Source organism: Loxodonta africana, chromosome 23 (genome assembly GCF_030014295.1).
Source record: "Loxodonta africana isolate mLoxAfr1 chromosome 23, mLoxAfr1.hap2, whole genome shotgun sequence".
NCBI classification, from domain to species: Eukaryota; Metazoa; Chordata; class Mammalia; order Proboscidea; family Elephantidae; genus Loxodonta; species Loxodonta africana.
Genome location: NC_087364.1, coordinates 23,230,200 through 23,245,661, shown reverse-complemented (window position 1 = coordinate 23,245,661; position 15,462 = coordinate 23,230,200). Strand labels below are relative to the sequence as shown.

Sequence of the window (15,462 nt, the reverse complement as noted above, 5' to 3'; positions counted from 1 at the left end):
CCAAATGGTTCCATGGGCTAGTTACAGAACAGATGAGATTTGGATGCAAGTAACTTGGAGAACTGTTCTACCTTGGATTATGGTTATTTGTGTTACTTATCCTCCTGGTAAACAACACGTTCCTTGCACGCAGGGGCTATCTTAGTCTTCTCTGTACCCCCTTGCTACTCCTGGCATAGAGCCATGTCTGCAATGTATTTAGTTGAATTTGCAAGTATTCCTAATGTTAACAGTAGTAACAACATTTGAAGTTAATTCACCCTGTGTAATGTCTTAATCTTTATTAAAAACCCAATGAAGTGGGTACTGTTTTTCATATTTTGCCGTCAAAATGGAAAGTGGCAGAGCTGGTACTGGAATCATCTTAACACTACCGCTTCCTCTTTAAATTGAAACATCTCAGAACTTTTAAACTTTTTTAAAACTGACATTGGATTCTCTCAAGATGATTATATCACTATGACGGGCAAGGATAGATGTAATAAAGGTAAATACATACTGTAAATGAGATTTTCCATTGTGTTGTACATGTTGTTACAGTCTCTTGCATGATTTTTAAAGTGTTAGGCTGTCAGCATGTTTTGCTTAGTTTCATAATTTGCCCTCTCACCTATATATATTGTTGTTGTCAGAAGCCCCAAGTTCTTACTGCTTCTTTGGTGGCAAGATACCAGACCATACCCCTCCCCCCATGAGTACGGTAATAGAGCAGGAGAGGTTGGGAAGACAAATTAGAATGACTTTCTGTTTCTGGGTATGTTTTACTTTATTTTAATTGTTATTTGGGGGAAGAACAAATGAATTTAGAAACTGCTTAAATGGTTCAGAAAGAAAGTGATCACTATTCATAGGATTTCCTTCTGGCCATTTTAAAATATGCTAGGTTTCAGTCACAGAAAAAAATTGGTGAAAGCAGAATATCTGTGACCCTTACCTGGTTATGACTAATCCTAACTGCTTGGACTGAAATTCTGATTCCTATAGACTGCTTTTCATGAAGATTGGTATTTTATTTTTTAAGAATATTTTTACATACTCCTTTAAAAAATTACCTATGAGACCAAGCAGTCAACAATTACTGTAAAACAAAACTGAGAATGTAAGGGAGCAGGGAAACTAGATTAATGTAAGTAAATGGAACAACCAGAATGGAAATAATGAGAATGTTCATACATTGTAAAGAATGTAACCAATGCCACTGAACAGCTTGTGTAGAAATTGTTGAATGGAAACCTAAACTGCTGTGTAAATCCTTTGCTGAAAACACAATACAATTTTATTTAAAAAAATAATAATTTTACATGCACATTTATATTTAAGGAAAACAGAAAAATACTTGATCTTGGTTAAAGGTAAATTTATTGTTGGTTCATTTTGGATCTAATGAAGGTGTATTATATATGTTCAACAAAGAAAAATAATTAACCCTGAAGAGTTAATTTTTGTTTTTGTTAAATATTAGCTCTAGTAGACTTTTTTGTTTTGTTTTTATAAACAAGTAACCCTTCTGTGGGGCTCAGTTTTGGAACTCTTGGAAGCACTACAGCTCCTGCAACTACATCTGCGCCTTCAGGTGGTTTTGGAACTGGACTTTTTGGATCCAAACCTGCCACTGGGTTCACTCTAGGAGGAACAAATACAGGTAAGAAGGAGTGTTGAATTTTTAAGGAGTAGGCTTAGTATATTTATTCTTTTTCAAGTTCTGTCCTGTGTCTCCTTCCTTAACAAGGATTGTCACTGTAGAGAATCAAAAGTGGTAAATCTAAAAAACAGTAAATACTAAGATGAGAAGAAATATGGGGATTTGGAAATAAGGGCCAATGATATGGCCTGTTATAGGCTATGATCTCCTCTACAAAACACAAACACATCGATATCTCCTTTCTTTCAGTATAATGAATTAAGGTACTTTAAAATTTTAAAGATTACATAATGTAGCATTTTACAAAGTATTGTAAGTGAGGATTGTTAAGTCAAGTTTCCTAATTTGGAACATTAACTAATTTAACATAATAAGGGACAGTCAGCATCCTACTTTGCCATAACATTATAGTACATCCCTAAGAGAACTTGTTTTAAATTTTTGTGTTATTAAAACAATTGTTTTCTCTCAACCCACCTGGAGCAAAGGAGAATGAAGAACACCAAAGACACAAGGTAATTATGAGCCCAAGAGACAGACAGGGCCACATAAACCAGAGGCTATATCAGCCTGAGACCAGAAGAACTAGATGGTGCCTGGCTGCAACTGATGACTGCCCTGACAGGGAACACAAGAGAGAATCCCTGAGGGAGCAGGAGAGCAGTGGGATGCAGACCTCAAATTCTCATAAAAAGACCAGACTTACTGGTCTGACTGAGACTAGAAGGACCCCAGAGGTCATGGTCCCCAGACCTTCTGTCAGCCCAAGACTGGAACCATTCCCAAAGCCAACTCTTCAGACAGGGATTGGATTGGACTATGGGATAGAAAATGATACTTGTGAAGAGTGAGCTTCTTGGATCAAGTAGACACGTGAGACTTTACGGGCAGCCCCTGTCTGGAGAAGAGATGAGAGGGTCAGAAGCTGGCCAAATGGACACGAAACTAGAGAGTGGAGGGAAGGAGTATGAGTATACTGTCTCATTAGAGGGAGAGCTACTAGGAGTATATAGCAAGGTGTATATAAGTTTTTGTATGAGAGATTGACTTGGTTTGTAAACGTTCACTTAAAGCACAATAAAAATTAAAAAAAAAAAAACAGTTTTCATGGGAAAGGGCAAGAGGTGAAGGAGTTGAAGGTTTCTGGTATATATTTCAATAGTAAAAAGTTTTTGTTTGTTTTTTAAAAATACCTACAGGCATTTTGTTATTATAAGCTAAAAATAACATTTCACTGGAATAGACCATTTAAGAATTTGCTTCCTTATTTACTTTCTATTCTGCAGCACCAGAACCCTCTTGGCCTTTGTTACTTGCTTTTGCATTGACCATATAGCTTTGACTGCAGCGCATTTCATAACCACGCATAGAAAATGAAAGAACTGCAGGGTAAATAATGAGCAGGACAACCAGTCAGCTCCGGGAGACAGCGTTGTGTTCCTCTGCTTTGCTTGGAGTCGCCTTTTCTCCTCCCGCTTAATTTTGTTAAAAGCAATTGTGTTGTCAGCTGCCATCAAGTTGGCATTACGAGCAAGAGTTACTTGTATTTTGTAAATCTTATTTGGTAGTTAGGGAAACACTGGGTTATTTGGTAGTTAATCAAATTATAAACAACCTGGGCTGTAGGAAAAATGTATTACTTAGTGGTTATGGTGGAAGATACTTGTGATACGTATTGGTCTTATTAGAAATGTTACTGCACCCTGAGGGTAAGTCTGAGTCTTTCCCTTACGATAAATAAACCAGAAGAATGCCTTGTATTGATGATTAAATTTTCTCTTTTTGTCCCCAGGAATAGCAACAACTATTTCTACAGGATTAACTCTGGGTAAGACTTTTTGAGGAAAGATCCCAGATGTGTGATTTTCTAATAATTGAAATTAATTGAGTGATCCTTCTCTTTTCTTTGTCTGATATTGCACAGAGCAGTATAGTAGAAAGCATATAAGGAACTGAATATAGATCACAGGTATTGAATGACCAAAGAGGCTTTCAGTATTTGAGTATTTTAAAAGGTTCGTAACTCTATATGATCTTTTTTAATTAAAAAAATTTTAACTGTAGAAATGACTTTTCATATGGATATTTATTTCACCATTAACTTTTTTGAGTCATTTTTAGTCCTTTTTGTGTTAAAAGCAGCAAACTAGAAGTCAGAAGTCTTAAGAGTAGCCCTAGTTTTAACTAAATAGTTGTAAGATCTTAAATAGCCATGCAATTTCTAGGGCCTTTTAGTTATCTATAAAACGAGACTGTTAGTCTAAAAAGTTTTTCTTTTCCTCCAGCTCAGAAACATGGTTGCTCATAGTGGCATGCTGAGAGAAATGGGAGTAACTGTCTTGGATAAGGATAGAAGTAAATAAATGTGAAAGGAGATGAGAAATGAAAGGACATTAAGGAACCTTCTATATTTAAATCAGATTAAGGAGTGACAGACTTTTTCACTTGTATGCCACCCATTACCAACAGAAAACAATCTGTTTACCTTTGGACAGGATTGGCTACAAATTCAAGGAATTTGACCCTCTTGTTTTTTGAGTTCAGAGCACCGTACTGTGGCAGGAACTTCCAGTTGTAGCCAGGGCAATTTAGAAGCATAATTTCTACCTTCTTTCCTTGAGTGATTTCAGGAGAATCCAAAATGGAGGTCACCCATACATTTATTCGCTCAGTAGTTTTTGAGCAGCTACTACATTCTTGCTGTGTGGCCTTGGGTATAGTTACATATCCTTTCTAAACTTCAGCTTCCTCATTTATAAAATAGGAATGATAATGGTGATGAGTAAATGAGCAAATACATATAAAATGCCCAGCACAATGCCTTGGACATTAAGTACTAGCTGCTGGTGGATGGAGTTGGTAGTAAGGATGGTGCTGATGGTGATGTCGGAGACTTCTAAGTACATCAACAGGATCCAGTCTGTGGTGAGCTAAAGGGGACAGACATGTGTTTTAATGTTTCTCTGTAATCTGGCCAATAAATGCCCTAACAGATGTATGAAAGACACTGTGGAAGGCAGAGGAAGAACAGAGCAGGAGTTTATTTTGAGAGTAGGAAACATCATTCCAGGCAGAGAAGTGGAAAATGCAAAGGCCCAATCATGAAAGAGGTCAGCAAAATATGAAAAATGTTTTCTTCCGGGAGCTTAGGATTCAGGGAGGGAATGGTAGGGAGAGATGAGGTTCTAGGGGCAAGTTGGGACCAGATAGTAAAGGGTGTCCCTTTTTTCAAGATAACTGAGATGGTTCCAAGGATAGATGAGAGGTTGGAAGGACTGATGGCAGAGCTACAAAATGAGGAGGTTTTGTAATGGTTCTTGAGAGCGGGAGAACCTGATTTAGGATTTTTGAGGCTGCCTGGAATCCAAGGATATTTCTGAAGCAGAACTGACAGGATTTGTGACTAGCAGAATACTGGGAAGGAGAAGATGTCAAGGATAGTTGTGGCTTCTGGCTTGAGCAACTGAATTGACAGTGAGGAATTTAGGAATTCCTTTTTTTTTTTTTTTGGTGGGATGAGAAGTTACCTCTGGACATATAGGGGTCCAAAGGGACATCAAGGTGGAGATAGCCACTGGGGGACTTGAATAGATACAGACTTAAACTCATGGACCTGCAGTTGAAATTACGAAAGTGGATGGATCATCCAGCAAGTAAAGAAGCAGGAATGGAACACTAGGGTATATAATGTAAGAAATGAACCAGAAAAAAAAAAAAAAGAAAAACCTGTTGCTATTGAGTCGATTCCAACTCATAGCGACCCTATGGGACAGAATAGAACTGCCCCATAGAGTTTCCAAGGAGCACCTGATGGACTCGAACTGCTGACTTTTTGGTTAACAGCAATAGCTCTTAACCACTATGCCACCAGGACCTCTAAGAAGTGAACAGAGGAAGAATATCTACGAAAGGGGACTGAAAATGCTTAACAAGGAGGAGTAGAAAAAAGACTGGAGCTAATAGAAACCTAAAAGCCAAGAAGGAAGAGAATGTGAAGGAGTAGAGATGGTTATTTAAATAGTCTTGGAAAAGAAGGATCATTTTTCTACTTAAGACAAGAGGGAAGGAGAGAGGATAAACACTGTTCTAGGAAAATCTAGGAGTGGAATTGAAGTTGGATTGTAATATCACTATACTGGATTCTTTCTTGCTTTTTTTAAAAAAAATCTAAAAGGCCAGTATTTTTTAAAATATTCACCATGATTTAATCCCAACTGTGGTATTTTTTTTCCTCACAACTACACAAGTACGTATACCCTTGCTCTTACTATAGAAAGTAAGAACTCAAACTTCTGAGGATCCTGATAGAAACTGGTAAAATACACATATAATCTATTGTCATCAAGTCAATTCTGACTCATAGCGACCATACATATACTTCAGGTAAAATGAGATTTTTTTTTTTTTTAAACAGGAGCACCAGCCACTACATCTGCATCTACAACAGGTTTTAGCTTAGGATTCAGTAAGCCTGCAGCATCTGCCACACCATTTGCTCTGCCGATTGCTTCTACCTCAGCCAGTGGTCTCACTCTTTCTTCTGCTCTGACATCAACTCCAGCAGGTGAGGCACAATGGGAAATGAAGTTGCATTTCATGGTTAAAGTTTTATTTCATTTGGTTAGTAAATAAAGGTATCCAAGTTCTCTTTTCTATCTTTATTAAGCATAATTTTTTTTTTAGTTTGGGGAAATTTTTAGTTCAGTTATTTAACAGTTTTGACGACTGAATTTTTGACTTGTGAAGAAGAAAAACCAGCATTCGGCATTTAAGAGGCCATTTGGGGATTTGGTCAATATTTACAGAGCAGAGCAGGGTAGAGGGTGCAAGAGGTAAAATCTACAGCTATTAACATCATCTTTGTTTTTAAGGAATAGTTCAGTCACAGGGAAGGGTACAGAGTTCACATAAATCGTGCCTGGCTTAGGATTCATTTAATTTTGAAAGTAGAGTTGGTAGCTTGGGTTGAAAACTTTTTTAAAATTTACTTATTGTTCTTTAGATGAAGGTTTACAGAACAAACTAGTTTTTCATTAAACAATTAGTACACATGTTGTTTTGTGATGTTGGTTGCCAACCCCACAACATGTCAACACTCTCCCCTTCTCGACTTTGGGTTCCCCATTACCAGTTTTCCTGTACCCTCCTGCCTTGCCCTTGGCTGGTGTGCCCATTTAGTCTCGTTTTGTGTTATGGGCCTGTCTAATCTTTGGCTGAAGGGTGAACCTCAGGAGTGACTTCATTACTGAGTTAAAAGAGTGTCCAGGGGCCATATTCTTAGGGTTGGTTTCTTCCGTCTCTGTCAGAGCAGTAAGTCCGGTCTTTTTTTCTTTTTTTTTTTGTGAGTTGGAATTTTGTTCTGTATTTTCCTCCAGCTCTGTCTGGGACCTCTATTTTTTTTTTTTTTTTTTAATTGTGCTTTAAGTGAAAGTTTACAAATCAAGTTAGTTTCTCACCTAAAAATTTTTATATACACCTTGCTACATATTCCCAATTACCCTCCCCTCCATGAGGCAGCCTGCTCCCTCCTTCCACTCTCTCTTTTCGTGACCATTTTGCCAGCTTCTAAGCCCCTCTACCCTCCCATCTCCTCTCTAGGCAGGAGATGTGGGACCTCTATTTTGATCCCTGTTAGAGCATTCGGTGGTGGTAGCCAGGTACCATCTAGTTGTCTGGTGGAGGCTGTGGTAGTTGAGGTCCGTCAGTCATTTGAACTAACATTTCCCTTGTGTCTTTGGTTTTCTTCATTCTTCCTTGCTTCAGATGGGGTTAGACCAGTGGAGTATCTTAGATGTCTATTCACAAGCTTTTAAGACCCCAGATTCTACCAAAGTAGAATGTAGGCCATTTTCTTTATAAACTATGTTCTGCCAATTGAGCTAGATGTTCCCTGAGACCATGGTCCCCATAGGCCTCAGCCCAGTAATTCAGTCCCTCAGGGAGTTTGGATGTGTCTATGGAGCTTCCATGACCTTGCCTTGTGCAAGTTGTGCTGACTTCCCCAGTATTGTGTACTGTCTTACCCTTCACCAAAATTACCACTTACCTATTGCCTTTTTAGTGTTTTTTCATCCCTAACCCTCCTCACCCTCATAACCATCAAAGATTGGTTCTTTTTTTTTGTGTAAACCTTGAGAACTCTATAACTGTCCAGAATTGGTTGTCAGGTACGGTTCTAGTATTACACAAGGCCCTTATTTCTGTCACTGATTATTTCAGGTATGTATAATTTTGTCTTTAAGGAGCAGTTATTCTGAAGAGCCACGGAAATCAGTTTTTTAAAGTTATTTGTATTTTTCTGTGGTATTCCTAAAAATAGTGTTGCCAGTGGAATACTGTGCATCAATAAAGAACAATGATGAATCCATGAAACATTTCATAACATGGAGAAATCTGGAAGACTTTATGCTGAGTGAAATTAGTTGCAAAAGGACCAATATTGTATGACCACTATTATAAGAACTGGAGAAATAGTTTAAACAGAGAAGAAAATATTCTTTGATGGTTACAAGAGGGGGGAGGGAGAGAAGGAGGGAGAAAAGTTTTCACTAATTAAATAGTAGATAAGTATTATTTTAGGTATAGGGAAAGACAACACACAATACAGGAGAGGTCAACACAACTGGACTAAACCAAAAGCAAAGAAGTTTTCCTGAATAAACCGAACACTTGGAAGGCCAGTGAAGCAGGGGCGGGGCTTTGGGGGCCATGGCTTCAGAGGATGTCTAAGTCAATTGGCATAATAAAACCTGTTAAAACATTCTGCATCCCACTTTTGGAGAGTGGTATCTGGGGTCTTAAATGCTAGCAAGCAGCCAGCTAAGATGCATCAATTGGTCTCAACTCACCTGGAGCAAGGAAGAATGAAGAGCACCAAAGACACACGGTAACTATGAGCCTAAGAGACAGAAAGGATCACATAAACCAGAGACTACATCAGCCGGAGACCAGAAGAAGTAGATGGGACCCGGCCACAACCAATGACTGCCCTGACAGGAAACACAACGGAGAACCCCTGAGGGAGCAGGAGGGCAGTGGGATGCAGACCCCAAATTCTTGTAAAAAGACCAGACTTAGTGGGACTAGGAGGACCCCGAAGGTCATGGTCCCCAGACCTTTTGTTAGCCCTGCAGACAGGGATTGGACTGGAATATGGGATGGAAAATGAAAACTGGTGAAGCATGAGCTTCTTGGATTAAGTAGACACATGAGACTGTGTTGGCATCTCCTGTCTGGATGGGAGATGAGAGGGCAGAAGGGACCAGAAGCCACCAGAATGGACACAAGGAGAGAGTGGAGGGAAGGAGTGTGCTGTCTCATTAGGGGGAGAGCAATTAGGAATGTATAGCAAGGTGTGTATAATTTTTTTGTATGAGAGTCTGACTTGATTTGTAAACTTTCACTTGAAGCACAGTAAAGGTTTAACTATCTCGTCTTTTATAGCTTCCACAGGATTTACTCTAAATAATTTGGGTGGAACAACAACTACAACTGCATCAACAGGCCTTTCTTTAGGGGGGGCCTTACCTGGTTTAGGAGGTTCGCTTTTCCAGAGTACAAATACAGCAACACCAGGTAATTTATATTTATTATCTAGAAATAATAAATATCTGTACTTAGTTTTACTTTGTCCTTCTGAGCAGATCACTTTGTCGCCTTAACCTGTACTTTTTCCTTCTAGTATGAAAGCTGAATTATGTTTTTCATATGTAATTGGACATCTCGGTATTTTAGAAATAAGCTTTCCTTTTTCTCAATATTGATTGGCAAGATGCAGAAATACCAAGAGGGACCTCTTTAAGAAATCAGTATATATTCTAGAGAAACTTGTCTTTTTTAATAAATGGTGGTTGAATAGTCTTGGATCATTTAGAGCCTAAATTCTTTTTAAGCTCATTTGTCCTTTTAAGCCGGAATTCTTGAAATTGCTGTCCATTATAGGAAAGGGTATTAGCATGTTTTGAAGGCAAGATTTTAAAACACAGATGTTAAATAATTTCATTGTAGTCTTTAGATAAAATACTACAGTATTGACTTGCTTGGCAGAGAATACTGAATTAATATTTTGTATTTTCAGTTTGATTTCTTTCTTTCTTTCTTTTTTTTAAATATGCCTAATGCTAAGGTTTTGCTGTGTTTTGAATAGTGGCTGTAGCTAATGCCGATATAAAGAACAAGTGGCTGTTTTAAAGGCATTCTAAACTGTAGATGTAATTTAATGAAATTACAGTGTCTGTATTGTACCATTTGGGACGTTCGTATTTTGAAGAGTCAGTCAGGCTTCATGAGTGAGAAAAGCTCCTTTGCTAGTTGAATAAATTATGTAGCCACTGCACACAACAATGTAATGTCAAGAATTTCTGTTTAACAATTTAGAGATTTGGAAAAATGAATGCATATTGAAATCATAGGCTAATTTATAATGGGTATTTAATTTTGAAAGTTTTATTGAGCGCCTAAAATGTGTCTGCTACCTGGGATGTGTGAGAGGAAATGAAAGAATCTGACTTGATGTTTTCTCTTAAAGAAGCTAGGGTGCTTTTATATCTTCTATTCAGATACTAAATTTGGTAGAGAAGATTCCAATCAGTGGAAGGTGAGAAGATAAGTCAGGATAATCAGACCTGTAGAAATTTGTATTTTTGGGGGTGGGGGGGTGGGGGGTAGATTTTACCTATAGAAATTTGTAAAATTTGCATTATTTCAAATACTTATCTTTGTCCTTATCTAATTTTGTAGGTATTCAGAATCCCTACTAGTCACCAAGTCACTAGACAACTATAACATTATTTCTTTGCAGGATAAATATTTAAACATACTTCACAAAGATTATATATAAGTTCTTTTTACTGACTTTTTAGGTATGCCTTGAGTTTTGTTAGACTCCTGAGACAATATTCATTGCTTACTTTGGTTATATTAATTTAATGGTGCCATTGACTTTTTATTGTTATTAAAAAATAACAAACAAACCCACTGCCATCAAATCAGTTCCAACTCATAGCAACCCTATAGGACAAGTAGAACTGCCCCCAAAGTATTTCCAAAGCTTTAATCTTTATGGAAGCAGGCTACCACGTCTTTCTCCCACAGAGCAGGCTGACCTTTCAGTTAGCACCTGGGTGCTTAACCAGTGTACCACCAGGGCTCTTATTGTCATTTATTAAGTTTTTTGTCAGATTACTAGGATTTGAACCCAGTTTTCAGTTATCCCATGCTCTTAACTAGTACAGCCTTGTGTTTGCTCTGTTCTTAAAATAGATATCATTTTGTCCAAGAAGAACCAACAGTTGATTTGGGAATTTATAGACTTACATAAATACAGATTAGTCAACATAAGATCTTTGAAATTTCGCTACTTGATTCATAAGTATACATTAATGACTTATGGTTAGCTATAGTGTGGCCCCTTCGATTCCTTTTGGCAATGAGATGGGATTGAAAGAAATTAATGAAATTTACTCCTTTATAAAAAAAATTTTTTTTTATGAAAATAACCGTTGCCATCATCAGTCCTTACTCATAGCAACCCTGTAGGACAGGGTAGAACTGCCTCATAGAGTTTTTTAGGCTGTAATCTTTACAGAAGCGGACTGCCATATCTTTCTCCTACAGCGCGGCTGATGGGTTCAACCTGCTGTCCTTCCATTTAGCAGCCAAGTGCTCCCTGAAAATAACTAGGAGTATGAAATTCGATATTTGTTGAACTGTATGTAGGACTTCTAAATTACCAGTTCTTTAAATCTCATGGATAATATTTCCTTTACATTGTATTAAAATCTTAAATATCCAAACTAGATTATTTTAAAATCATGCAAAATTTAATGCATGATTGGAGGACAAGATGTTTTCACCTGAAACTGTGCAAATTAAAACTGCTTTTATAGAGGGTGGTTTTAAAACACATTATACCAAATAAAAGTTGAGTGTCTTCATATTGAATTAACAAATACATCCTGCCTTTTTAATAAGGAAAAATCACATAATCCAAACTATGTGTACTATTGAATTCAAGCAAGAATGTCTGTTTTTGTACAAAACCTGCTCTAGACTTGTTTCTTGTCATTTTCCTAAATTGAGTATGAAGAAAATCTGGGATCCAAAGCATTTGAGTGTCCTGGTCAGCAGTGGGAAATTTTTATAAAGTCTTTCAATGAACTTTGTAAACGATGTTTGGTTTATTTGTAGGACTTGGACAGAATGCTTTAGGCTTGACTTTGGGAACTACTGCAGCTACTTCAACTGCGGGGAATGAAGGCCTTGGTGGCATAGATTTTAGTAGCTCATCAGATAAAAAGAGTAAGTAATGTTGTAATTTTATGTGTTAACAGTCCTTTGAGGGAACTTTTAGGTTACTAAAAATTCCTGTGTCTGGAAGATCAGTAGTTATACATTCAGTGTTAATGCTTTTAGTTTGTTTGCAGTGTCATTAATATTTCACAGGTTGTGTGTGTATTGTGCATTTAAAATTTTGTTTTGGAAAATACTTAGATTTGTATATGTCTTACACAGCTATCTTAATATGCATGTTAATATGTCCTTTTAAATTGGGATCATAATATATGCATTGTTTTTGTAATCTGGTCTTTCTCGTGTGAGTATATGTCAGTATCAGTAATTTTTAAAAACGTTTTAATGCTGATAATATCAATTTTATGAATAGATAACAGTTTAGTGGACCATTGTCTTATTGTTAGGTATTTGTTTCCAGTTTTTTCATTCTGTCACTGTATTGGACATCTTTATATAGAGAGACAACGTGATATAGTAGTAGTTAAGAGTATCAGTAATTAAGAGTGACAGCTCTATAGCTTAATTGCCTGGGTTCAAATCTTGGCCCAATTACTTATAAACTGTGTGACCTTATTTGAATTATTTATCCTCACTGTTCCTCAGTTTCCTCATCTGTAAAGTGGGGGGAAAATGACTTCATTGGGTCTGGTTTGAGGATTGTTGTTGTTAGGTGCCATCAAGTTGTTTCCGACTCATAGCAACCCTGTGTACCATAGAACGAAACACTGCCCAGTCGTGCACCATCCTCACAATCGTTATGCTTGAGTCCATTGTTGCACCCACAATGTGAATCCATCTAGTTGAGGGTCTTCCTCTTTTCTGCTGACACTGTACAAAGCATGATGTCCTTCTGCAGGGACTGATCCTTCCTGAAAACATGTCCAAAGTATGTGAAACACAGTCTCGCCGTCCTTGCTTCTAAGGAGCATTCTGGTTGTAATTCCTCCAAAAGAGAGTCGTTCCTTCTTTGGGCAGTCCATAGTATATTCAGTACTCTTTGCCAAGACCACAAGTCAAAGGTGTCAATTCTTTGGTCTTCCTTATTCATTGTCCAGCTTTCGCATGCATATGATGTGATTGAAAATACCGTGGCTTGGGTCAGGTGCATCTTAGTCTTCAAGGTGGCGTCTTTACTTTTCAGCACTTTAAAGAGGTCCTTTGTGGCAGATTTGCCCAAAGCAATGCATCTTTTATTTCTTGGCTGCTGCTTCCATGGGTGTTGATCGTGGAGCCACGTAAAATGAAATCCTTGACAACGTCAGTCTTTTCTCCATTTATTACGATGTTGCTTATTGGTCCAGTTGTGAGGATTTTTGTTTTCTTTATGTTGAGGTGTAGTCCATATTAGAGGCTGTGGTCTTTTTCTCTTCATCAGTAAGTTCTCTTCACTTTCGGCAAGCAAGGTTGTGTCATCTGCATAATGCAGGTTGTTAATGAGTCTTCCTCCAGTCCTGATGCCCTGTTCTTCTTCATATAGTCCAGCTTCTCAGATTATTTGCTCAGCATACAGATTGAATAGGTATGGTAAAAGGATACAACACTGACACACAGGGTTTTAGCAGCTTATTTTTTACCCTCTTAAGTGGAGCAGACTGGAACTCCCCCCACCCCCACTTTCATTTTAAACAGGAGACTGCTTCTCTCCTTTATAATTGCTTTTAGAATCCATGTGAAAGAGCAGATTGAGACAAAGAAGAAAGAAAAACGTAAGAAATTAACCTCCCCTTTTTTCCCCTGCCCACCATTGTGCTACCCTTATATCATGCCTGGGCTAGAGTTGAGCAAAGGAAATACAATGAATAAATGCTCATAATTACTTGTACCACATCCCCAGTTCCCTTTAATAGGTGGTATATGTCAGGGTATTCTTTTTTTAATTTAAAAGATTAATCTTTTTTTCAACGAGCTCAAAGTTAGCCAGGGACCTGAAGTATCAGTGGGAGTTAATCGGCTGCAGAGTAGCAGGAAACAGCATTCAGAGAACAGGGAGCAGCATGTATTGAGGCTTAGAGAGAAGGAGGACCAGGGCTCTTTTGAAGAACTCATGGAAGGCTAATGTAGCTCTAGAATAAAAAGATTCTGAAGGTAGGCGGCCACCAGACCATGAAGGACCTTGTATGCAACACTAAGGAGTTTTGTCATTATACTGAGGGCAGTTGGGATCCACTTAAGGGTTTTCATTGAGGTAGCATGACATGATGAGATTTGTATTTTAAGAAGCACATTCTGACAGCTATTTGGAAAGTGGTGTGCAGAAAGGCGAGAATAGATATGGAGAGCTATTAGGAAGCTTTTGTGGCAGTCCATGCATGTTGCTGAGGCAAAGACTAATCAGGGGTCCATAGTAATCTAGAAACAGGCCCAAGTTACATGTACACATATAGAAATGCTTTTGTGTATATGTATGTGTATATGTGTAAATACTTATAAACTATAATAAGTATGGAATGTCAGAAGTAAAATAATGTGTTACTGAAAAAAATTGAACTATTTGGGGAAAAAATAATATTACAATGCCTCATCAAATCTAAGACAACATCTATAGAAGATGGGTCCCAATTCCAGATATGTTAAAATGTATAAGAAAAAGTCTTAGAATCAATGAAATACAAACTGTAGAAAAAGAAATTACAGTTGGATTAAGGAGTTCAAAGTAAAAAAAATGAAACCTCATATACAAAGTTAAAAGGTAAATGGCAAATTAAAAGTAAATTACTTGATTTTTAGGTGATTTTTTTTTTTTCCATATTTTGACATCTCTGAAATCGAGACTTGTCTTACAATTATGAGGTAAGGGTCTAATTTTAGAAATACCCAAAACACCAAACCCATTGCCATCAAGTTGATTCTGACTCATAGTGACCCTATAGGATAGAGGAGAACTGCGCCATCAGATTTCCAAGGCTGTAAACCTTTCCAGAAGCAGACTGCCACATCTTTCTCTTATGGTGTGACTGGTGGGTTTGAACCACTAGCCTTCTGGTTAGCGGCCAAGTGCTTAACCGCTGTGCCACCAGGGCTCCATAATTTTAGAAGTAGACAGATGAAATATGATGTATACGAGACAAATAGACAAATAGAAAAAGGAGCAAATAATATGAATAGGCAGGTTACAAAAGACAGACTTGCCTAATGAACATTTGAAAAAATGTTTCGCCTCTCTAGTACTGTCAGAAGTATGAATTAAGATTATAATGAAGTGGCATTTTTCATTTATATGAGTGGAAAAGCTTTTTTTTTTTTTTTTTTTAAATATGAAGTTTATTGTTGTTGAGGGTATGAAGGAAAACCTCCTCTCACTGTTCTAAGGGATTAGTGTGTCGTAGGCCTTCCCTGACATACTTCCACATACAAAGTCCTAGGAATATAAATATAGTAGTGTACAAGTATTTGTGGAGAAAGGCATTCACGGCAGCAGCATCATTTACATAACCTCACTTATTGACTATCTTGTTATCTGACATTTCACATTTACACAATAGTAAAGAATCTACTATATAGCTATATAGCTATTTTGCACATTAACA

The 15,462-nt window shown here is 37.5% G+C and overlaps 1 protein-coding gene across 3 annotated transcripts in view; it reads left to right on the top strand.

Annotated features, from left to right (window-relative positions):
• The window catches only part of NUP58 (nucleoporin 58), a 43,602-nt gene that overhangs the window by 3,483 nt on the left and 24,657 nt on the right, over window positions 1-15,462 (top strand). Inside the window, exons 2-6 of one of the 3 annotated variants that reach the window (XM_064275335.1) lie at window positions 1,500-1,642; window positions 3,435-3,470; window positions 6,057-6,206; window positions 9,086-9,217; window positions 11,831-11,941. In XM_064275335.1, coding sequence (XP_064131405.1) covers window positions 1,500-1,642; window positions 3,435-3,470; window positions 6,057-6,206; window positions 9,086-9,217; window positions 11,831-11,941 — 572 coding nt within the window. Of the gene's footprint in view, window positions 1-1,499; window positions 1,643-3,434; window positions 3,471-4,573; window positions 4,753-6,056; window positions 6,207-9,085; window positions 9,218-11,830; window positions 11,942-15,462 lie in introns of those variants that run through there. The other 2 variants (XM_064275336.1, XM_064275337.1) reach the window with 2 other exon arrangements.